This window comes from Triticum urartu, chromosome 3 (genome assembly GCF_003073215.2).
Source record: "Triticum urartu cultivar G1812 chromosome 3, Tu2.1, whole genome shotgun sequence".
NCBI classification, from domain to species: Eukaryota; Viridiplantae; Streptophyta; class Magnoliopsida; order Poales; family Poaceae; genus Triticum; species Triticum urartu.
Window position 1 is genome coordinate 372,207,388 of NC_053024.1, and position 23,902 is coordinate 372,231,289.

General features: G+C 51.6%; 1 protein-coding gene across 3 annotated transcripts; it reads right to left on the minus strand.

Moving 5' to 3' along the window:
* Positions 1–216: 216 nt before the first annotated feature.
* Positions 217–23,021, minus strand: LOC125544018. Of its 3 annotated transcripts, none has more exons than XM_048707542.1 (7): positions 22,598–23,021; positions 22,436–22,521; positions 20,604–20,682; positions 20,440–20,499; positions 19,969–20,093; positions 19,177–19,248; positions 217–826 (listed from the first exon to the last, which is right to left on the minus strand). In XM_048707542.1, the coding sequence occupies exons 1-7, from the start codon at positions 22,886–22,888 to the stop codon at positions 724–726; spliced, it is 816 nt and encodes a 271-aa protein (XP_048563499.1). In that variant the 5' UTR covers positions 22,889–23,021; the 3' UTR covers positions 217–723. The 3 variants fall into 3 exon arrangements, with proteins under 3 accessions (XP_048563499.1, XP_048563498.1, XP_048563497.1); XM_048707541.1 differs by lacking the exon at positions 217–826 and adding an exon at positions 3,695–4,056; XM_048707540.1 differs by lacking the exon at positions 217–826 and adding an exon at positions 15,444–15,645.
* Positions 23,022–23,902: the final 881 nt, after the last annotated feature.

Below are 23,902 nucleotides of genomic sequence, written 5' to 3' on the forward strand. Positions count from 1 at the left end.
TCTATATAAGCAGGGAAAAGGACACCACGCTGAAGGTTGATCTCTCTTGTAAACTTACATGCAAAGGCAAAAACACCACACACAGAAGTAGGGTCTCCTCCGGCGAAGGCCCAAATGTGTATAAACCCTTATGCATACTCTCATCTATAGCTTTCGATGGACACGACGCCCCTCCATACACATCCCTATACAAACAATACGGTGGTCATACTACCATTAATACATGTGACCACGCAAATCATCGTATGGTTGAATAGTTGTGATATAGGGTACAGCTGAGCCAGGGCCCGTAAACAGATTTCCGCTTGTCCATCCCATAGTCGAACTAGTAGTTTTAAGATATCACTAAAATATACTCTAGAAGAGAGAATATAGACAACAATAGGCCACAATATTTAACAATCATCCCACTGGTAACATTTCATCCAGACCGAGAAACTCGAGTGAAACTTGCGTGTTTCAGCACAACGAACAGGCCAACATGTTACACTTGTCCAACTTGAGTTGTTGGTATCCTGTAGGCGGAGACCAAAACAGGTCGTTTGCACAACAATATAGACATCATCCTTCATGCTTAGCAATGGTGGGGAGGTCGTCGTCCTTTTCAATTGCAAGATTAGTGCGTCAAGATCAAGTGAGGCGTGATTTTAGCCAGTAAATCGTTGTTGGATTCTCCCTGTTACCAAAATGGTAGCTGCTTCTACAATCGCACGACTCTGCTTTCTAGATCTTCTGGACACTGTATCCAGCTTCTTCAGTATTCAAGCTGTCGTTCCAGCTCTGAAACTCTGACCCTCCGAACTGTACTTCCTTAATGCCCAGATGACTGCAGAGAACCAAACAAACCCAAATAAGATTGAATTGTTCTTGCATATATGAATACCGTAATAGAAACTTGACAAAGTGCAGAAAAATGCGAAGGTAGCAGTGTCATTCTAGCACTGTACCGCCCGGGGAACTAGCAGTCAGGCAGATTCATTTTTGTAGAGGATTGGTGCAACTCACGATATATTGATCGGGTGCATATGCACATATATAGGTAAAAAGGGAGCCACATCCTCAACTATACAAGGAAGGAGGAGGGCTTGTTGTACAAGAAATACACATGCGATATATACATCTCAACACCCCCCCGCAGGCGAAACGTCGCCACGGCCGACGCAAAGGCTGGATCGAAAATCCTCAAAGGACGCCGTAGGCAACCCTTTGGTCATGATGTCCCCAAACTGTTGGGAAGTAGGGACGTGGAGAACTCGGATATGTCCAAGAGCCACCTGTTTCCGAACAAAATGAATGTCAAGCTCAATATGTTTGGTGCGGCGATGATGAACCGGGTTGGCGGAGAGGTAAACTGCGGAGACGTTGTCACAGTAGACAATCATGGCCTTGTCGACAAGACAAGAGAGCTCATGAAGAAGCTGACGAAGCCACGAGCACTCTGCAACGACGTTAGCCACCACTCGATACTCTGCCTCATCACTGGAGCGAGAAACAGTGGGCTGCCGCTTGGACGACCAAGAGATCAAGGACGGTCCAAGGTAAACACAATATCCCGAAGTGGAACGTCGCGTGTCAAGGCAGCCGGCCCAGTCAGCATCAGAGTATGCGGTGATGTCCAGAGCGGTAGAGGCATGAAGAGACAACCCGAGATCCATGGTGCCGCAGATATAAGGAGAACCCGCTTGACCGCAGTCCAGTGAGCATCACGAGGAGCATGCATGTGTAAGCAGACCTGCTGGACAGCATACTGGAGCTCCGATCATGTCAGAGTGAGATACTAAAGAACTCCCACAATAGACCGATAAAACGAAGCATCTGGAGCAGGAGAGCTGTCGGTGGCAGAGAGCTTGGCCTTCGTGTCGACAGGCGTGGACGCGGGTTTGCAATTAAGCATCCCAGCGCGATCAAGAAGCTCATGAGCATACTTCCGCTAATGAATAAAGAAGCCATCCGCATGTCGAACAACCTCGATCCCGAGGAAGTAGTGCAGAGGACCTAAGTCCTTAATGGCAAACTCAGCGCGAAGACGGTCGGTAAGCTGTCGAAGAAGAGCACTAGAGCAAGCTGTCATGATGATATCGTCGACATAAAGCAGCAGGTAGGCGGTAGCATCACCATGGCGGTAAATGAACAATGAAGCATCGGAGCATGTGGAGCGGAAGCCAAGCTGATGAAGAAACGCTGCGATGCGCTGGTACCAGGCGCGGGGAGCCTGCTTGAGCCCGTACGAGGAGCGGGAAAGCAGGCAAACATGCTCTGGGTGAGTGTCGTCGACGAACCCCGTAGGCTGCTGGCAATACACGTGCTCCTCGAGGTGACCATGGAGGAAGGCGTTGGAGACGTCCATTTGGTGCACCGGCCACGCACAAGATACCGCAAGCTGAAGGACAGTGTGAATCGTCCCAGGTTTGACAACCAGGGCGAATGTATGCATGAAGTCAACACCAGCACGCTGTCGGAAGCCTAGGACCACCCAACGTGCTTTATAGCGGTCGAGTGTGCCATCGGGATGAAACTTGTGCTTGAACACCCACTTCCCGGTAATGATGTTGACGTGCCGGGGACGTGGGACAAGCTGCCAAGTCGCATTGCGCTGCAGGGCCTCAAATTCCTCCTTCGTCGCTGCGTACCAAAGCGGGTCACGAAGAGCCATATGAGCGGAGGTCGGAAGAGGCGACAGAGGCACCGTGGAGGCTGGACAAGCGTACTCATCAGCGGAGTAGCGGAGACTCGGCCGATGAATGCCCATGCGTGCACGGGTAGCGGGGTCGGCGGGCTATATGACAGCAGCCGGTGGAGCTGCAGGAGCCGGGGCGCGCCAGGCGCTACCACGCCAGAAGGTGGCGGGCTGGGCGTCTGCCCCGGCGAAGATGCTGGTGAAGAAGAGGCCGGCGAGCCTGGCAAGACCGGCGAGGCCAGCGTGGCCGGCGAGGAGGCCGGCGAAACCGACGAAGCCAACAAGGGGGCTGGCAAGGCCGGCGGTGCGGGGACCAAAGGGAGAGGTCCCGGTGCAGCACATCGGTGAGAAGGGCCAGGCAAGGCGGGATCATCTCCTGCGGGTGGCGCCACCAACTGTTCCTGTGCAAAAGGAAAACAACGCTCGTCGAAGTAAACATGCCGAGAGCTGATGACACGGTGAGACACCGGATCATAACATCGGTAGCCTTTAGTGTTAGCCGGGTAACCAAGGAAGACACAAGGCAAGGATCGAGGAGCAAGTTTATGAGGAGCTGTGGCTGCTACACTAGGATAACAAAGACATCCGAAAATGTGGAGACCATCATAGGACGAAGGAGAACCAAAGAGAAGATGATGAGGGATATAATTCCAACGGACACGACAAGGACGAAGGTTAACAAGAAGTGTGGCGGTGGCAAGGCCATCAGGCCAAAACCGGGGTGGCATGTAGGCGTGAAACAGAAGAGTGCAGACACAATCATTGAGAGTGTGAAGAACTCGTTCAGCCCGGCCATTTTGTTGGGAGGTGTACGGACATGTTAGCCGGAAGATAATGCCGTGGTTGGAGAGAAGTGTACGGATGGTGATGTTATCAAATTCCTTCCCGTTGTCAGTTTGAAGAGCATGGATGGGACGACCACATTGTGTAGACACATAGGAATAAAAGGCGATGAGAGTGGCGGGAACGTCGGATTTCCTACGAAGCGGAAAAGTCCACACAAAGTGAGAGTAGCCATCGAGAATAACAGGATAATATAAAAAACCAGAGTTACTCGTGATAGGTGACGTCCATACATCGCTATGAATCAATCCAAAAGGATAAGATGCAACTGTCGAAGAAGAACTAAACGGGAGTCTTAACATGTTTGCCCATGCGGCATGCTTGACAAGAATGAGCATCCGCTTTATTACATGAAAAAGAAAAACCCTTGACTATTTGACGAAGTGCGGTGGAGCTAGGATGACCGAGACGGGCGTGCCAAAGATCAACGCCGGCGGAAAGAGCGAGGGATCCAGCACGCGAAGATGATGAAGGCTGGACGCGGTACATGTCGCCGGGCTGTCACATCGGTGAAGAACCATCCAGGTACAGGCGTCCTTAACAAAAAAACCAACTTCGTCAAATTCGACAATTACAGAATTATCACGGGACAGATTACGAACAGAGACTAAATTTTGAATAAGTTGAGGAGACACGAGCACATTATTAAGAGACAATGGCCTAGACGTAGAAGGAAAAGGAGTAGAACCGACATGAGTAATGGGAAGACCAGCGCCGTTACCGACGATGATACGAGAAGAAGTGTGAACGGGAGACGCGGAGGAAGGGCTACCCGGGTAGGCTGCCATATGAGATGATGCACCGGTGTCCATGAACCAGTCGCCACCACCGGTGTAGGAACCGGGCTGAGGCGTGTACTACAGCGCCGACAGCAGTGTCGGGTCGTAGGAGACCGGTGGCGTGGGGTAGCCAGTAAAGCCCATCACCCCCCACTAGGGTTCGGCCCGCCATAGCTGAACGGTGCGGGGTAGGGGGAGGCGGCGGTGTAGCCACGCCGAGCTGAGGGGCCGCGTAGAAGGCCTGATGCGTCGGCCGAGCCCCGAGAAGACCCGGGAGTGGAGCGCGAGGAACCGGCATCGTGTAAGCATGCACAACCCCGGTCCAGGGATTGTGGCCGGTACCCCAAGGCGGCGAAGGGAGCTGCTGGCCACCACCGCGCTGCTGACCACTGCCGTTGTTGGAGCGGCCACCACAGCCGCGCCGGTTGCCCTAGTGTTGTTGCTGCTGTGGAGGTGGCGGGGCAGGCGCCTGAGGCCGAGGCGGGAAGGCGCCGTAGGGGGCGCCATAGCCACCCGCACCAGCGGGTGCTAGAGGCACCGGCGGGCGAGGATGCTGAGGCAGCGGGGCGCCGTGGCCATCGGCGGGAGGTGCTGATGAAGACCCACCGGGGGAGTAGCTAGCGGCAAGGGCGACCGCGCGAGCCCGCAGATTCTTCAGGCGACGCTCCTCAAGGCGAAGATAGGCCACCGCCCGTTCATAAGTACGGCTAGCCATAAGAGTAAGATTGGAGGCGGCGTTACCGAGATCCTCGTTGAGACCGGCGGTGAGGGTGGAGAGGAGCTCGTCCCCAACCTTGAAGCCGACGTCGTTGAGCTCGTCGAAGAGGGTCTTGAGGCGCATGCAGTAGGCATCAATGGAGGAATCGTTTTGGTGACAACCAAAAAACCCCTGCTGCAAGAAGACGATCCGTTGGAGCTTGTTGTTGGTGAAGAGGCCGATGATCTTCGTCCACACTGTGTAGGCATCATCACCGTCGCGAACAACGGTGTGAAAGATGTCCTTGGACACGGTGAGGAAGAGCCACCGGATGATGGTGGCGTCAACCGCCATCCAATCCTCATCGCGACGCATGGCGAGGAAGTCGGTGGTGCCGTCGATGTGATCACGGAGATTGTACTCACGGAAGAGGAGGTTAAAATAGGTTTTCCAGGCATAGAAGTTGGCCTCCGTGTGAGAAAGCTTGATCGGGACGCGATCAAAGATCGGAACGTCGCGGATGTACGCCGGGTTTGGGAGAGAGCCGGCATCAGAGGAGGAGGCGAACGGGTTGCTGCGGTGAGAGAGACTCGAGTGAGACATGGCAACGGTGGAGGAGGAGCTCGGGGTGGTGCGGGTGTTGGCCAGGGTTTTAGGGTAGCAGGGAGCGGCGCGGCTGGGGATCGGGAGTGCGGCGGCTAGGTGAGGGAGCGACGTGGCTGGGGGATTGGGAGTGCGGCGGTTGCAGCGACTAGGGCGGCGGCGCAACACGGGGAGGCGCGGCGGCAGCTAGGGCAGCAGCGGCAGGAGGTAGGGTTAGGGCGCGGCGGCAGCTAGGGCTACAGCGACACGCGAGGGAGGACCAAGTTAGGCTGATACCGTAGAGGATTGGTGCAACTCACGATATATTGATCGGGTGCATATGCGCGCGCGTGCGTGTGTCTATATATATATATATATAGGTACAAAGGGAGCCACGTCCTCAACAATACAAGAAAGGAGGAGGGCTTGTTGTACAAGAAATACACATGCGATATATACATCTCAACAATTTTAACATATGAAGTCCAACAAGAACTAGACACATACTTGCCATTATTCAGACATACCAATCATGAGTGACACGTTGGTAAAGAAACAAATCAATTAATATGCATTCCTTTCAGGTGGTCTATGTCAGGGCCGTGCTCGAGGGCACGCGACACCAGGGGCAGGAGACCGCCCCTTTTGCTTGGTTCGAGGGTGGCATGGCAGACACGGATACTACATGAGATGATCGGAGACATGCAGTTTACCAAGGTTAGGTCCGCATGATGCGTAAAACCCTACTCCTTGTTTGGTTTCTTTGGTGGATGGAGGTCACAAAGTTGTGGAGTGGTGCTACTTGTTCCAGGAAGGAAAAAGCAGATTCTAAGCTTATGTCTAATTACCTAAAAAGGTGTCCCTTTATACGGTAGCCTGGACCTTCTTTTATAGGGTATATAAGGGTCACCACAGTTGCTAAGAGCATGTCCAGCCGTTTGGCCCCTCGGCACACCCGACGAAGGGCTTTGGGCGTTTGCGTCGGCGGTTTTTTCGGCCTGGGGGAATCAAGTTTCCAGCCGCGCCCCCAAGTTTCGGCCCCTAAACGCACAAAAATTCAAAGTTAACTTTGCCGCCACCAAAAAACGACACAAGTTCGGCGATCAACATGCCACAGGTCGGCGATCGAACATAGCCAAAGTCCGGCGATCAAAAAGGGGGAACCATAGACATGGAACTCAAACTGCTGGCTCCTCTGCCGTAGGGCTGGGAGAGGTCGGCGTCGGCATTGGCGTTGTGGGCACAGCTTCAGTGCTCGGCGTTGGCGTAGGCGTAGGCGTGGCCGTGGCCTTGGGCGTAGGGGCAGTGGTCGCCGCCGGTCCCGGCATCTGGTTCAAGATGAGGCCGCGCTCCGCCAGGTACCACGCCTTCACCTGCTCGTCCATCGTCGACATGTTTGCTCCCATCAGGAACGCCAGGTCGGTGTTTCTCTTCTTCACGGCAAGGTCGAGCTTGACGTCCTGCTTCGTCATCAACACCGACCACCTCGCCTCGGATTTCTCCTCCCTCTTGGCGGCGTTGCTCTTGGCGTCAGCGATGCACTGTTCTATCAATGATTGCAGTCGTTCGACAGCGGGTGCCGCGTCCCTCGCCGCCTTGGCCCTTTTGTTGCCATCAAGACGCCCTTCTGCTGCCGCCGAGGCAGGCGCGTCCGGGTTGTAGACATCGTCCTTGGCCTTGGCGAGAGCGAGCCGGCACTCTGTCCATTTCTCGCACAACTCGATCCTGGTGAAGACATGAAGGAACTTGAACTCTTTGTCGTTGTTGTCCTGGCGAAACGTGTCGAACATCCGAACCATCTGCACAGTCAAAGAACAAGTGTCGGCGAAAAACACGGCGAAGAGCTGGGCCGGCGAGCGATGGACATACCAGACGCTCAAAGTTGGTGCCGCTTTTCGGGCGAGCCATGACCTCCTCTTGAATCCCATGCCACTTGTTGCAAGGTTGTTGGATGGTCGCCCAATGGTTCGCCGTGGCCTTCTCGCCGCGATCCATATGGATGTTGGCGAAATCGGGGTCGACCAACTTGCGCTTGTCGAACACTGTCTTGATCCTTCTCTAGTAGGTGTCGGAATTCTGATTCGCGCCGGTTATCGGGTCGATGCTGACAGTCTTCCATGCTTCGGCGAGGCACTTGTCTTCCTTTGGCGTCCACTTGACGCGAGGCTCGCCCCGCCTGGCGTTGGACGGCCGCTTCTTCTATCTCCCTTTGGCCGCTGGCTTCGCCGGCTCTTCCTCCTACACCTCCTCCTCGGCATCATCGTGCTTGACGTCCTCCATGTCGATGGCGGTATCTAGCGTTTTGTCTTGCGTGCGGAACCCGAGGCACGAAGCGGGGGCGACTGAGCCATTCGTGATGATCTCGTCCATGTCGGCGTCTGTGCTGCTGAACTGCGGCGCCGAGCCATGTGCAAAGGGTAAGGCCCCACGGCGCATAGTCGACGCAGGCGAGCCTGAGTACATCGGCGGCGAGTAGCTCTACTGGGCGTGCGTGTGCGTGGGTCGAGGTTGAAGACGGGGGGGACACGTGCGGGTCGGGTTTGAAGACGGGGGGACGCGCGCGTGGGGTTGAAGCCGCCAAGCGTATCGCCGTCGACGTACCCAGGCGAGGGCGCGTACCCCCACAGTGGAGGCGAGAAGTTGGCCGGCGACGTGACGCTCTGCTGGCTCCCCCACGCGCCTTCTGTGCACTGGCCGACCTTGAGGTGGAAGGTTGGCCATCCCCACGCGAGACGCCTCCTCCTACTCCGGCGCCGCGTCCCTGGCCTTCTTCATGTCGAGCCTGTTTCGCCGATCGGTGGTGACCGCCGCCCGGCGATCAACGTCGGCCTTCCACTGGGCGTTCGACAAGCCCGGGGGCCTTGGCATCGGCGCCCTCGGCTTTCTCTGCTTTGGCTTGGACAGAATCGGTGGATAGGCGAGGGGGCGCATACTTCTTCGGCGACATGGCGAGTGGATCTAGGGAGAATGGCGGGAGCGGGCGGGGAAGAAGGGGGTCGGTAATGGGAAAATGGAGGGAAAGGGAAAACGGCGGGAAAAGGCCGGTGTCGCCGGCAGCGCGGGCCCACGCGTCTTTTCGCTTCAGCCAGTGCCCCCCGGTGCACTGGGTTCCGCTTGGGTTCGCTGGATGTAATTTCAGCCCAAACCGGCTAAAAACGAGGATTTGGGGGCGCGGCTGGGCCATTTTTTCGACGCCGACGGTAAAAAAAGGCGCCCTGGGGGGCGGCTAGAGATGCTCTAAGAACGGTGCACCTAGACGTACACCATGGCGTCTGGCACCTACCTACCGCATTAAATATGGGGGCAAGTGTCTTCTCTTTCTGGCTCCGGGAATAAACGCATGTCCCATCGCTGCCGCTAAGCATAACTACCCCCTATTAACATGCCACGCACCGTAACAGGTGCCTTCTCTGTGGTAAAGGAGTCGGGCGCGCGATGCGTCATGACCGCTTACAGGGCGGATGCCCTTAGCGTGCCACGCGATAGTAAAGGTCTGCGGCCTACGCGGCCGGTGGGCCAGGCTACTGCAGCGTCGAGGGGTTGTCCCGGTGTCGAGCCGAGCTTTGCCTGTGGTGGATCGGACGCTTGTTCCCGAGGAGATTCCTTTGCAGGAGCCTACGCCTCTGGCGTTTTGGGGAGGGGGGGCAGAGAGGGGCTTCGAGCAAGCCCTGCCATGCTGGTATCTTGGTGACCTCCTGGCGAGGAGGCCACTGTCCCCCTAGCGCTGGAAGGTCTCCGGGTACCGAGTATCCATGACACCGACAGTAGCCCCGGGCTTGGGCCTGCCGTGCGTTTTCCTCATAGCCATGGCTAGGTCCCGTCAGTATGTGACCGAGACACATGGCGAGGGACGGCTCTTCGTATAGTAGTGCCGAATTGACCGCTCGGGGAATCCCCTGTAGGGATGGGCCTGCTCTGCGCGTGGGCGAAGTGACAGGGGCCACCAAAGTCTTGAGGGGCGCAAGAATCGAATCCTTTGCGCGCTGCGCTTCGGATTTGAGACGCACATGCCTCCATGCACCATCAAATCGATGCAGCGCCGCTTCAATAATCGCATGGAGCGCAAAGCGTCATGATGTCTTCGGTATTAAAACCCATCACTTAGTGATGCGACGGTACATCACTTGGGTCTGCATGGTGAAGCCAAAAGGTTGATTAATGGCATTAATCGCTGGTGGGCAAGCTTCGCAGGGCTCTGAACAGCACCATCCTGCGCCTCAATGGCGAGGTCGTGGAGCTGTGGAGGCGCTTGGAGCGCAAACGCGCTCTTCGAGAGGAGGCGGAGTGTAACACCCCGGATATGATTTACCCAATATGTAATCCAACTCTTGCCGTTTCCGGCCTTAAGTTATTTTATTTTCTCGGGTTCGGGTCTTTGTCTCCGTGTGTTGTTATCGTTGTCATGCATCTCATATCATGTCATCATGTGCATTGCATTTACATACGTGTTCATCTCATGCATTCGAGCATTTTCCCCGTTGTCCGTTTTGCACTCCGGCGCTTCGTTCTCCTCCGGTGGTCATTTCTACCTTTCATTCATGTGTGGGGATTAAACATTTCCGGATTGGACCGAGACTTGCCAAGCGGCCTTGGTTTACTACCGGTAGACCGCCTGTCAAGTTTCGTACCATTTGGACTTCGTTTGATATTCCAACAGTTAACCGAGGGACCGAAAAGGCCTCGTGTGTGTTGCAGCCCAACACCCCTCCATGTTGGCCCAAAACCCACCAAAACCCTCTACATCATCTAGAGCGTTCGATCACGATCGCGTGGCCGAAAACCGCACCTCATTTGGACTCTCCTAACTCCCTCTACCTCTATATAAAGACCCCCTCCTCCAAATTCGCGGATCCCCTCTCCCAAACCCTAAAAATCGGATCTCCGCCGCCGCCGGACGAGTCGGACGCGTCCGGATCCGCCACCGCCACCACGTGGCACCTCCCCACTCGCCCGCGAGCGCCCCACATCGCCGGCCCGTGAAGCTCGCCGCGAGCCCTCTCCGGCCCACGCTCGGTCGCCGCCGCCCCGCGGGAGACCGCGCCTCCCCGCGCCCATCTTCCCCGACGCCGACGAGCCGCCGCCTCCGCCGCCCAGCTCGCCGGCCGCCGCGCCCGCCATTGCCGCCCGCCGTACCGCACCTCGTCGCCCCTGCCGCGGGAGCCCGCCGCCGAGGAGCGCCGTGCCCGCGCCACCCGACCTTCCTCTCCGCCGCCCGAAGCCCGCCGGCGCCACCCCTGCTCTTCTCCGGCACGGGTCCGCCGCCGCCTGCCTCCTTGATTCCGGCCGACGATCCTAGGGAGTCGCGCCACTGCTACAGTACACGCGGGCTAGATCTGGATCCGGTTTCATCTCGGTTGACTTTCTTTGCCCGAAACCCTAATAATTTGCTATGTTCATCATGTCGTATCTCCTCATACGTAGCTCCGTTTTGGGCATATAGCATATCAAAATGTTTGTCTCAGAGAGTACATCATTTCATCTCATTGCATCATTTTCATTTGAGTTCATCTTGATGCCCGAAATGCTGTTGGAAGAGTGCTATTTGAGTTAATTGTCAGATCTGCTGCTCCAATTGGATATTTGTCATTTTTGCCATGATTATCGTGTGCATGTTATGCCCATGAGCTCTACATATGTTTTGTTAAGGGTTTTGCCATCTCCAGAGGTGCAACCCATGTATTTTTGTGATGTGTGTGGTGACTAGCACAAGCTTGCTAAGTGAGGCATTTGTTAATGCTGATTTCAGGGACTTAGCATTTCCACTAAGTCCTTGAGCTGTTTATCTCATATGGCCATATGTTCATGTTGTTTCCTAGTGATCCGTGCCTCTTTTGAGGATGATCAGTAAGGATGTTTTGCTAATATTGTAGTGCTCTATCCATCCATGTCTTTGTTTGCAATTATGGAGCACCCTAGCTTGAGTCAATCGAGCTCTATTTTTGTCATTTCGTGAATCTGGGCAGATTGTCTACTTGTTAACGATTTTGCCGATGTTGTTGTAGTTGATCCGTGCATGCTATGCTATTGTTCTTGCCATTTCTAGCTTGCATTTTGTGTATTCTTGATGGGTGTATGCTTAGCTTGTCATGACTTGCTCTGTAGTGAGTGCATCGAGCTCGTAAATATGCCTACTTGATATCTGTTTTCAGCATGCTCCAGTTTTCACTAAGTCTGAGAACTGATTATGTTTTTGCCATGTTCACATGCTTGCAATTGTATTTTCTGATCCCTTTTGGCTCAAGGTCACTAAGGGACTTTTGTTAAGCTCTTTGAGTAGCTCCATGCCATGCTTTACTTTGCCATGTTCAGGTCCTGTAGCATGTAGTTTTGTTGCTCCAAAGTGTGCTATCTGATCTAACATTCCAGACAAGTGTTAATTTCATTAAGTCTGAAATCTGTTTACCATATGCATTTTTGCCATGCTTGTTTGAACCTGTTAATGGATGAATTGGCCGTAGCTCAGTGCTAGACTTATGTTAAGCATCATGAATGGATTCCTGTCATGTATTTTTATGCCATGTTTGGGTGCTGTAGCATGTTCATCTTGTTGCATTTAGATGGCTACTTGCTGTAAATCGCAGAACGTGGTCATATTTGAATCGCTTGCCATTTCCAAACCGTAACTCCGATTCCGGCGTTCTTTATATCGTTTTCAAGCGATTTCATCTCATCTTTCCAGTGGCACACTTGGATTTCCAAGTTGAGGCCAGGTTCATTCATTCCCTGTCACATCTTGCATATGCATCCCGCATCGCATCCCGCATAGCATACCATCTTTGCATCATATTGTTTGAGCCTTGCACGTGGTTGATTGTGTCCTTGTTGCTTGTTTGTCTTGTTTGGGTAGAGCCGGGAGACGAGTTCGCTAACGAGGAGCCCGTTAAGTTTGCTTTCGAGGATCCAGTCAACTCTGACAACATTGCAGGCAAGATGATCATACCCTCGAAATCACTACTATCTTTGCTTTGCTAGATGCTCGCTCTTTTGCTATGCCTATGCTACGATGCCTACCACTTGCTTTCATGCCTCCCAAATTGCCATGTCAAACCTTTAACCCACCATGTCCTAGCAAACCGTTGATTGGCTATGTTACCGCTTTGCTCAGCCCCTCTTATAGCGTTGCTAGTTGCAGGTGAAGATTGGAGACCGTTCCTTGTTGGAACATTATTTTACTTGTTGGGATATCATTATATTATCTTGTTATCTTAATGCATCTATATACATGGTAAAGGGTGGAAGGCTCGGCCTCTCGCTTAGTGTTTTGTTCCACTCTTGCCGCCCTAGTTTCCGTCATATCGGTGTTATGTTCCCGGATTTTGCGTTCCTTACGCGGTTGGGTGATAATGGGAACCCCTTGATAGTTCGCCTTGATTAAAGCTTTTCCAGCAATGCCCAACCTTGGTTTTACCATTTGCCACCTAGCCTCTTTTTCCCTTGAGTTTCCGAAGCCCGAGGGTCATCTTATTTTAAACCCCCCCGGGCCAGTGCTCCTCTGAATGTTGGTCCACCTGTCAGCTGCCGGTGGCCACAAGGGGCAACTCTGGGCTGGCCTACCCGTACCTAGGACAATCTGAGTGTGCCCTGAGAAAGAGATATGTGCAGCTCCTATCGGGATTTGTCGGCACATTCGGGCGGTGTTGCTGGATTTGTTTTAACCTGTCGAAGTGTCTTGAAGAACCGGGATACCGAGTCTGATCGGAACGTCTCGGGAGGAGGTCTATTCCTTCGTTGACCGTGAGAGCTTGTCATGGGCTAAGTTGGGACTCCCCTGCAGGGATTTGAACTTTCGAAAGCCGTGCCCGCGGTTATGGGCAGATGGGAATTTGTGAATGTCCGGTTGTAGATAACTTGAACCTTAACTTAATTAAAATGAATCAACAGCGTGAGTTACTGTGATGGTCTCTTCTCGGCGGAGTCCGGGAAGTGAACACGGTATTGGAGTAATGCTTGCCGCAGGATGCCCTCTAGTTACTCGTTCGTGCTTTGCCTCCTCTTCTCGCTCTCTTTTGCGAACAGGATAGCCACCATATATGCTAGTCGCTTGCTGCAGCCCCACATATTTTTCCTGGCCTTACCTATAAGGTTAAATAGTCTTGATTGCGAGGGTGCGAGATTGCTGAGTCCCTGTGGCTCACAGATTACTATTACACCAGATGCAGGACCCGATGATTCCGTTCCAGATGACGCGCTTGAGCTCAAGTGGGAGTTCGACGAAGACTCTCAACGATACTACGTGTCTTTCCCTGATGATCAGTAGTGGTGCCCAGTTGGGGTGATCGGGACCGTGTCGCATGTTGGGTTATCTTTTATTTTGGCGCCGTAGTCGGGCCATGAGTGTTTGAATGTTGTAATGCTATTTATGTACTTTGTTTGACGTGGCGAGTATAAGCCAACTATGTATCTCCCCTTTATTATTTATGTTACATGGGATGTTGTGAAGATTGCCTAACTTGCGACATTGCTTTCAATGCGGTTATGTCTTTAAGTCGTGCCTCGACACGTGAGAGTTATAGCCGCATCGAGGGCGTTATACGGAGCAGCTTTTCGACTGCCTCTACGTCGACCACAACGCCCAGGCGGGGGCCCTGTGCAACATCTACCTCCAGATCAACGACGGGATGGCCACCATCGGGCTCCGTCCGTTTGTGTCGTACGGCGCGTTCGCCGGATGCAAACTGGACCACTTGACAGCCTTCTTCCACCATCTGACCGAGGAGCTCGCCGGCCTGCGGCTCCGAATGGAGATCGCCGTGGGTGTAGAGGGCGAGCAGGCGGCCAGTGCAGTGGTCGCGCGCGTCCTCGTCGGAGTCCACCACCATGATCCCCACTTCCATGTGGAGGTGGTGCTCGAAGACCTCGACATCGAGAAGCGGAGAAGGGCAGAGCAAGCAGTGGCGCCGTACCTTGACACTGGAGAATGAGATTGACTTCAGCGACGCCTGAAGGCTCTCCTGGTCGACCGCCGATGGCCTTCCTCCTCCCCACTCTCCTTTTTCTTCTTTTTTGCTTAGGCCGGTCATAGTGGGGAGTAACTTATACTAGTGTCATACATATGACACTAGTCTAAGTTACTACCTTCATAGTGCAAAGTAACATAGTAGTAGTGTCATAGAAGACTTCATTAATTAGCTTGTAGACTCATCTTGTCTTGGAAAGCGCTATGTTACAGTAACATATTATGTTACCACCTCTCATTAACTACATGCCACATAAGCAAATATTTCTCGGAGTGCGCTATATTATTTGCTAAGTTACTCCCACTATGACTAGCCTTAGTTGTCCCTTTTGCCTGGGGGGCAAGAACTGGCACAGAGTATCGTAGTTTATGAAAGCAATGCAGTAATCCGTAGGCATTGCGTCTTTTGCAGCTCACCGAAGGTTTGTCTCGGTCGGCTATGTTAGTTATATGCTAATTCCCTGTTTGTTCTGTTTGTGTTGCGATTTTTGAGTGTTCCCCATTTTGTTAGCGTTTCTAGGCAGGTCTCAAGTACTAGTATGCTCGTCGTAGGGCATCAGGGCTAGCCCGACGAGCGTCTACGGGATATAGTGTTCCTCTGCCGTTTCCGGGAAGGAGTGCCGTGCCGCAAACAGCCTTTGGGAGGACCGAGCCTTTGCGGGAACCTTACTTCTGTAGAGCATCCTTCACGCATAGGTTACGCCAAACCGTAAAGCCGCCAGCCCAAAGGGAGGACACTTAGCGCAAACGTATATATAAAAAAGTTTAACTACGGGCACTTAGCTGTAGCCAAGAGCGGGCGTTGTGCTGGCCGAATCTCCCCCCACGCCTTGTTCCCGTCGGCATGTGACTCACCAAGGTCCTTGTATTCTGTTGTGTGTTGTATGCATGTCAACCCTGGCCGGTGCGTGTAACCTTGGCCAAATCGGTTCACGAGTTATGAAGTACACCGTCCAGGCACTTGCGTAGTACTCGACGTGTGGGAGCGATCCGTGCGAACGCCGTTCTTCCCAACAACAGGTCTAGGATTTTATGGTGGTAGCTAAGCACCATGGTAGCCCCCGGCTCGTGGACAGATTCGATCGTGATTCTCACGCATACAACCTGGTAACTGAAAAAAAAAACAAGTTGAACAGCTTAGTTGGAACAACTTAAATTTTATTTATCATACACAGGATCTGCACCCGGATACATGAGATATGCGCCCGGTATTTACATGCGTGTTAACAGAGCGGATCTGAAAAGACTTGCGCCTATAAGGGTAGAACTTGCGAAGATGGTACTTCTGGAGGTGCTCGATGTTCCACGAGTTTCATACAGGGATCCCATCTTAGGTCTCTAGACGGACTGAGCCTGGCCTGGTGACCTGAACTACCCGGAAAGGGCCTTTTCACTTTGGTGGCAGCTTGTTTGTTCCCTTCCCAGACTGAATCCGGCAAAGGACAAGGTCACCTTCCTCAAGCTCCCGGGGACGGACGTGGTGACTGTGATAGCGCAGTAGTCCTTGCTGATAGCGCACGGCATGAACAGCGGCCCGGGTACGGACCTCCTCAAGCAAGTTGACATCATCATGTCTTCTTCATCATAAGCTTGCACCCAAGAAGAGCCCTAAGTGAGTTCCGTGGGGAGTACAGCTTCAGCCCCGTAGACGAGGGCGAAGGGGGTTTCTCCTGTAGCTCGGTTTGGCGCGGAGCAACCAAAGAACTGCAGGTACATCAATCCATCGTCTACCGCATTTCTTCAGCCTATCAAAAGTTTTGGTCCGGAGACCGTGCAACACTTCAGCGTTGGCCCACTCTGCTTGACCGTTGGCCCACTTCAATGAGACACGAATACGTAGCAGATTTAAGTGCCAAGTTGTTCACGGTATGTTGTGAACGCACCACTTGTGAACTGGGTGGCATTGTCGGTGATGATGCGCTTGGGCACACCACAACGGCAGACCAATCCCCTCAAAAATTTGAATGCAGATTGACCAGTGACCTTTCAAACAGGTTTCACTTTCAGCCATTTCGTGAACTTGTCGATGGCGACGTACAAGTACTCGAAGCGCCCGGTGGCCCGGGGAAAGGGCCCGAGAATATGCAGCCCCCAGCCCATGAAGAGCCATGAAAGGGGGATGGTTTGGAGTGCCTGCGCCGGTTGATGAATGCTTTTGGAGTGGAACTGGCAAGCTTCGCACCAGTTCAATGGCATCACTTATGGCGGTGGGCCAGTAGAATCCTTGTCAGAACGCCTTGCCTACCAATGCACGGGACCCGATGTGGGTACCGTACATTCCTTCATGAATGTCTGCCGGTAGCTTTCCTCCTTCTCTGCAGGATATGCATCGAAGCTTCACCCCGTTTGGCAGTCTTAGATAGAGGTCCCCATCTATCAAGACGTACATCTTGGCTTGGCGGGCAACTTTTTCTACTTCTTTGCGATTACCCGGGAGTTCATCTTCTTGAAGACAACAGACGAGGTTCGCGGCCCATGTCGGGGCTCGCGGTTCGACCGCTAGTACTTTGTTCTTGACAGGGACAGTCTTCCCAGGATCACTTGACGGAAGCTCTCCCGGGAAGGCCTTGCCTTCCTTGCTTGGGTAGGCCTTGAGTTTCTTGGCCTTGCATTGTGTTGGAGTGACTGTGGGTTGTGTGAGTTTTAGACGAAGATGCCTGGGGTAATGCGTGCCTTCTGCGCTGCCCATTTGGATAGCTCATCAGCAATGTAATTTTGAGCACGCGAGATGTGCTTCATCTCCAAGCCGTCGAAGTGGCGTTCCATCTTTCTTACTTCATCGACGTATGCCTGCATCTAGGGCAGTCGTAGTCTTTGATGACCTGATTGATAACCAGCTGAGAGTCGCCCTTGACGATCAGCTTTTTGATTCCCAGTCCCGCAACGATGCGAAGTCCGAGAAGCAACCCTTCATACTCAGTTGTGTTGTTTGTGGCCTTATCCCAAGTGTGCAGTATTTGGATGACGTCCTTGAGGTGTTCTCCGGACAGGGAGTGGAGTAACACTCCAGGGCCCGCGCCTCCGAGTGAAAAAGAATCGTCGAAGTACATCGTCCAGTGGTCTGGGTCCTCTTTCCGGGGAAGGGAGGTTACTTCTTTTTTGTCCGAGGGCGTCGGAGTCCATTCTACGAAAATTCCGCCAATGCCCTGCTCTTGATGGTATGCATGCTGGCGAAGGAGAGGTCAAGTCATGACAGCTGAAGAGCCCACTCCACGATGCGGCCGGTGACATCCCAGTTGCGGAGGATGCGCTCGAGTGCATACGAGGTGACCACAATGATAGGGTGTGCTTGCAAGTAGTGCCTGAGCTTCCGGGAAGCAATGAGTACTGCCAAGAGGATTTTTTGTACTTCCGGGTAGTGCACCCTAGCCTCGCGAAGGATGGCACTGACGAAATATACCGGCCACTGCATGAGTTTCTTCCCGGCAAGCCCCTTCGGCTGGCTTTGGGCACTTGGTGATGATGATTCCGGTTTGTCGGGGTTTGTTTCCCCCATTCCGGGATCTTCCTCTTGCTCCGCCACTAGTGCCGCCCTGGCTTGGCCTGTGGTGAATCGGACGCTTGTTCCCGGGAACGATTCCTTCGCGGGAGCCTGCCGCCTCAGGCGTTCCGGCGCAGGGGGCGGGGGTGGGGCGTGGGAAAGTCAAGGGATGTGCAAGAGGAATCCCTCTTGATGACTTGCTTGGAGGTCTCCTGAGTCCTGCCTTACTTGAACCCCTATAGGGGGGTTTTGGGCATGCCCTGCCATGCTGGTGTCATGGCGATCTCCTGGCGAGGCGGCCACTGTCCCCCGCGCGCCGGAAGGTCTCTGGTACCTAGTATTCATGACACCGACAATCTACGACGTTTTCTTCCAAAGGCAATTCAGCATAAGGCTCACATAGATCGCTTGCAGGCAGTGAAGCACACAATAATCGAAGACCAGAATATGCTTAAAATCTACTGCAGCTTTGAAAATTTTACAAGTTCTGCAACTAACTGAACTTCAATTTGGATGTTTTTTCCGGAGAGTGAAAATGTTACTCCTGGTAAATTTAAAACCATACAATGTCTAAGAACTTACCTACAAAGAAAGAATAGCAATTGCTTCGCTTTAGAGAAAAAAGGAAAATAAAAATCAATTCGTTGCAGCAGACCATTGTAAATGAAAGTATGGGACATAAATGATTGTGGACCTAAGTGGTTCACTTAAACGCGTTTCGGGTGCGCAATTCTTGAGTTCATGGACTTAAGTGTTCCTTCACCATGAGTTTATGGAGTAATGGTACCTTTTACTCAAAAAACATTGCAGTGTTCAGATTGTAAAGACCCTACACACATAACTAGGTAAGAACTAGTGCCTTCCGTTCCATTTTAATTTGTTCAACAGATGCTACACCATGATTCCAAATTAATATTTCTCAGACATGACTTTCATGAGGCATGCAAAACAGAAAGACAGAGGGAATACACATAATGTGAAGTATATCTAAGGATCCAACTGCATCATTGTTCAGATCCTGATGAACAAAGCCTTTAGTCCCAAACAAGTTGGGGTAGGCTAGAGCTGAAACCCATAAGAGTACAGTATACAACAACAATGATAAAATAGCAACAAGTGATTCCTCAAAAGAAAAATGAAGTTCAAGGTTCAGAGTCTCACTCCGAATTTATGGTGGTTAATGAATTAAGCAGGATGTCCAAAAGCAATGGATCTTGAATACCAATGTCCACCCTGGGGAGATCAATAAGATCAAAGCTAAGAGTCAAGGCTGATGTCAAATGCAACTACATATTGAACAAGTACAAGATACATAATATTTTCTGTCAGATAAATCTATTTTAATTAAAGGGACTGGATATTTCTGACTCAAGCAGCCACACAAGCCTGAGAAAAAATATATTAGTATGATAAATGTCATTTAATGAAGATGTTGCACAAAGGTATAGTTTAGTGTTCAGAGTTGAAATATGGAACAGTTTAGTGTTCCAGTAGATGTTGCACAAATGTACAGTATATTAGATAAATGGATAGTTCATACAATTCAGATGCTTGTCATAAGTGGAACTAGTAACAATTTCAGTCAGAGTTGGGACGTCGTACAAACTGATTTGACATACATGCAATAAGTCATAGCAGGCTTATTGCACCAACAAATTTGGTTAAAAGTCCAAGGTCGCACCAACTGATTTCTGAAAATTAAACCCAGATTCAATGGTCTTTTTGTTGCAAATGCTCCGTTGCATGTAATGTGTTATATTTTGCAAAATCTTGCTTATACAAACAACTGATAATGTCATTTAATAAAGAATGTTGTGAAGCCAGATAGAACAATCATGAAATCAGACTGTGGAATGACAACCCTGTTCAAGTTCCCCTGCCATAACTCACGTGCCAACATGAAAAAAATTGCAATCAACAGTTTGTAATAAGGGCTAGAGAAAGAATCCACACCAGACACGTGCTAGGTTCTCTTGAATCTCTAGATCACCAATGTTGTAAAAGGATGTTGGTGTGGCGTTTGCTGCTTCAAGAGCATCATAAGTTGGTCTTTTACAATCTAAACTCAACTGTGATAGCTGCAAAGAAACAGTAGTTTCTTACTGCAAAGTAGGAAAGTCCAATTGAAGGACTGAAGTGACCACAATATCCAAGATAATAGCAGATGTTAGGTGTTATATTCTTTTTATGTCAGCCATTTCAGCAAACACCATAGGATAGTGAAAGTGAACACTATGAATTAGCTGTGTGGTGAGCCACGTAAGGTCATCTACCAGTTTCAAAATGATAAATGTCCCATAATTAGCTGATATAAAGATTCTCATACCGTAGTATCATCCTAGTTGAAGTATATGAGCAAGAAAACAAAGGATTTGCTCTCTGCAAACTTCAGAAGGGGCCGTACATCCGGTGCAATAAGTTTACCTGCATATTCACGGAATTGCACCCACCAAGGCGTCCAAGTATATGCCATGATCGCAGAGTCTGCAAGCACAATAAAAACGAAAATGCAACATCTTGTGAATATATTAGCTGCTACATAAAGCATCACGAGTACTTTATTTTGAAGGAAAAACGAAAGAACTCACATCACAAATTAATTTCACATCTTTTGGCAACAGAGCATTGTAGAACTCAAACCATATATATGAATTGGAGAAATCAAACCTAGCACGGGCAAGAAAAAACGCAAATTAATTACACTAGCAAAAGATCGTGAATACATCTTGTACACATGGTGCATGTATGAGAGTATGGAAGAAAACAGCGCTGCTGTCTTTAGTCGGAAAAAAAAACTGTTGCACCGAAAGTGTTCTTGTGCTCATCTCGGGTGAACAGTAAAATCGAAAGAAAATGAAAATAAATTAAAAAAATTCTGATTTTTTTGTGGTAACCTTTGATAAATGTTTTCTATGCTTGAAAATTTTCAAAAAAACAAAATCAGTACTCCAAAATGCTTTCAAAAAATAGCAGTTTTGGAGTATCAATTTTGTTTTTTTTGCCACGACTTCCAGGAATGTTCATTCATGATAAATTTTTGCAAGTACATAGAACATTTGTCAAAGGTTCCCAAAAAAATCAGAATTTTATGAATTTGTTTACTATTTTTCCCGATTTTACTGTTCACCGGGAGCATTTGAGCTCGGGTGTAAATATTCCACGTCCTGTTGCACCTAGCACTATAGTTGTGCTCGCCTCCTCTCCAAGGGGGGCAGCACGCGCGAACCCTAGCCGCCGCTGCCCCATCGCTCTCCTCCTCAACCTCCAGCCCTGGCCACTGCTGGATGAGGCCAACGGCCTAAGCCTGGCTCGACGGATGGCAGCCGCAAGGCGACCTCCCTACGTGTGTGGCCCATCGCCTTGGCCGGCGCAACCTGCTCGCGGCATGGTGGCAGAAGCCGGGGCAGCAGCGGGCGGCGAATCTTGTGGCAGCCTGCTCGTTAGCGTGACGAGGAGGTCGAGTGCGGCTGACCATGGGGCGGTTCGACTCGCATGGAATCCAGGCCCCGGTGCCTGGATCTGATGGTCACGACAACGGTTGTCGTGCTCGTGGGGACGATAGTAGCCAGTGCGGCAGCAGGTGCTCACTTGTAGCGCCCGAATTCGGGGCGGTGGCCTGTGGTGGCGCATCGGGTTAGGCTGGCCATAGTGGAGGTAGCATAAGTACTATCATGTACTTGGGACTCGCAAACATGCTTATGTGGGAGGCAATTAAAGAAGAGAGAGATGGTTATAGTAACATAGGTAGATAATGTAACATAATAAATGTGGCGCTACTATGTGTCATGCATGGCAATAAATGAGACCACCTATGATACTAATCTATGATACTATGCACTATAGAGGTAGTAACATAGACTAGTAACATATGCATGTTACTAGTCTAAGTTACTCCCCACTATGGCCAGCCTTATGGGCGGCTCGGCGCATGGCGAATCTGAGCCACAATGTCATGCTTCCTTGGTTGTGGTGACGCTTGTCGGGCACATGGGGTCGAAGGTCTTCGATGCGCGGTGTGGTGGTGGTAGGTTGGTGTGGCCAGCCTATGTCAGGCTCGGGAATGGAGCCTGGATGGTTAGGACAACAGTGATACCCTGAGCCCACGAGGTATTAAACCCAAGCTTGACGCTTTGGTGTCTCATAAAGGCGGAATGTTCTTTCAGTGGGAGGCTCAAGACCCGCCTGCTTAGTCTCTCGGAGGTGCTCATGTTCATACAGGTAAGTCTATGTATGTGCTTGTAAGCGTCTGTACTGTGATTCTTAAAAAGAACTCATGTTTCTCAGAATGAAGTTTACCCTCTTTCTCTGCCGGGAAGAAGAATGAGATCCAATTCAGAATAGGGGTAGTTGAAAGACAGAAATTACGTGTCGCTGCTGTCTTTCGTCAAAAAAAGAGGGGGAGTATGGAAGACATAATTACTTGTTGAAGACGACCTTCATGGCATTGGACGAGCCGGTCTTGGCCTGCACGATCTTGTGTCGCTTCTTCTTTATCCTCTCCTCCATCTACCCGATCAAAGAAACAGACCCATCATTAGAAGGACAAGCCATACAGGGGGGGGGGGCGGGGATCATTGCTCACACGGGACTGGGCTTTCTTGGGGTCGTCGAAGTATCCCCCCATAATGTCCGCGATCTCGGGGTCGTGCTCGTGGTCGTGGTCATCCTCCGCGTGCTGCCCCCGCCTCGGGAGCCCCTCCTCCTGGAGCTCCTTCCCCTCCTGCTCCTCCTCTTCTGTGGCCGTTGCGTGTACAGTTTCCCCTGCGCTTCGGCGGGCGACGAGGCGGGAGGAGGGCCTGAGCCCAGGGAGTACGCGTACGCGCGGAGTCGCTGTCGCGGCTGGGAGCGGTAGCGCAGAGACGGTGAGGAGCATCCTGGTGAGGGCGGAGTTGATTGCTGGCTGCTGATACCCTGCTGGTGGTACTGAGGAGATTGTGAGGCGCGTGTTCCAGAGGCACGTTGGAGGTTGCAGAACTAGGACTGGGGGGGGGGGGGGTTGGGGGGGGGGGGGGCTCGGGAGCGTACCAGTGTAGTGGATGAGGAAACGAAGAAGAGAGACTTTTTTTTTGAGACAAGCGAAGAAGAGAGACGGGCGGGGCCAATCAGAGCTGGCCAAACGGGCTGTGCTAGCTGGGCCGGCCTGGTAGCACGCGGGCACGGGCTAAACGGCCGTGTCTGGGCCTGGAGGCTGGGCACGCGAGCTGGCACCGCATGACGAGAGCAACTAGTTGACGAGCGCTCGTTCGGAAGCCTCACAACGATTAGTGTCACTTGATGCACTCTTAGCTGCCGTCACGTGTCGCGCTCTGGACGTTTTCTCTAAATTTTTTATTTATTTTTTTGCACATATTTTCGGATTCTAAACGGTTTTTTTCTTTAGAAAAATGGACTTTTTGATTTTTCACTGGTCTTCCTCAGCTTTTGGACCAGAAAAGAAATTCAGGAAAAAAAAATTGAGCAAAAAATGCTGGTTTTTTCGCGAGAGGCACGGTTTTGCTTTTGCGAGAGGCACAGCTATGCCTCTCGAAAACGGACAAAAAACGTGTTGTTTGCTTTTTTTTCTTTCGTCAGATGCACGGTTTTGCTTCCGAGAGAGGCACGGTTTTGTTTTCGCGAGAGGCACGACCGTGCCTCTCGGAAACAAAAAAAATGTGTTTTATGTTTTATTTTTCCTTTCGCGAGAGGCACGGCTGTGCCTCTTGGAAAGGGAAAAAAACATGTTTTTTTTCTTCCGCTAGAGGCACGGTTTTGCTTCTGCAAGAGTCTCAGTTGTGCTTTCGAGAGGCACAGCCATGCCTCTCAAAAATGAGAAAAGAATGCATTTTTTCCTTCCGCGAGAGGCACCGTTTTGCTTCCCCAAGGGTTGTGATTTCGCGAGAGGCACAAT

What these genes read in the sequence shown, in the direction of transcription:
- LOC125544018 (XM_048707540.1), bottom strand. Translation starts at nt 22,888, where the DNA reads ATGCTCCTCACCGTCTCTGCGCTACCGCTCCCAGCCGCGACAGCGACT. An exon ending in CCAAGAAAGCCCAGTCCCGT is followed by an intron (nt 22,522 to 22,597) that starts GTGAGCAATGAT and finishes TTGATCGGGTAG; the next exon opens with ATGGAGGAGAGGATAAAGAA. An exon ending in GAGAACCTAGCACGTGTCTG is followed by an intron (nt 19,249 to 19,968) that starts GTGTGGATTCTT and finishes TGATCTCCCCAG; the next exon opens with GGTGGACATTGGTATTCAAG.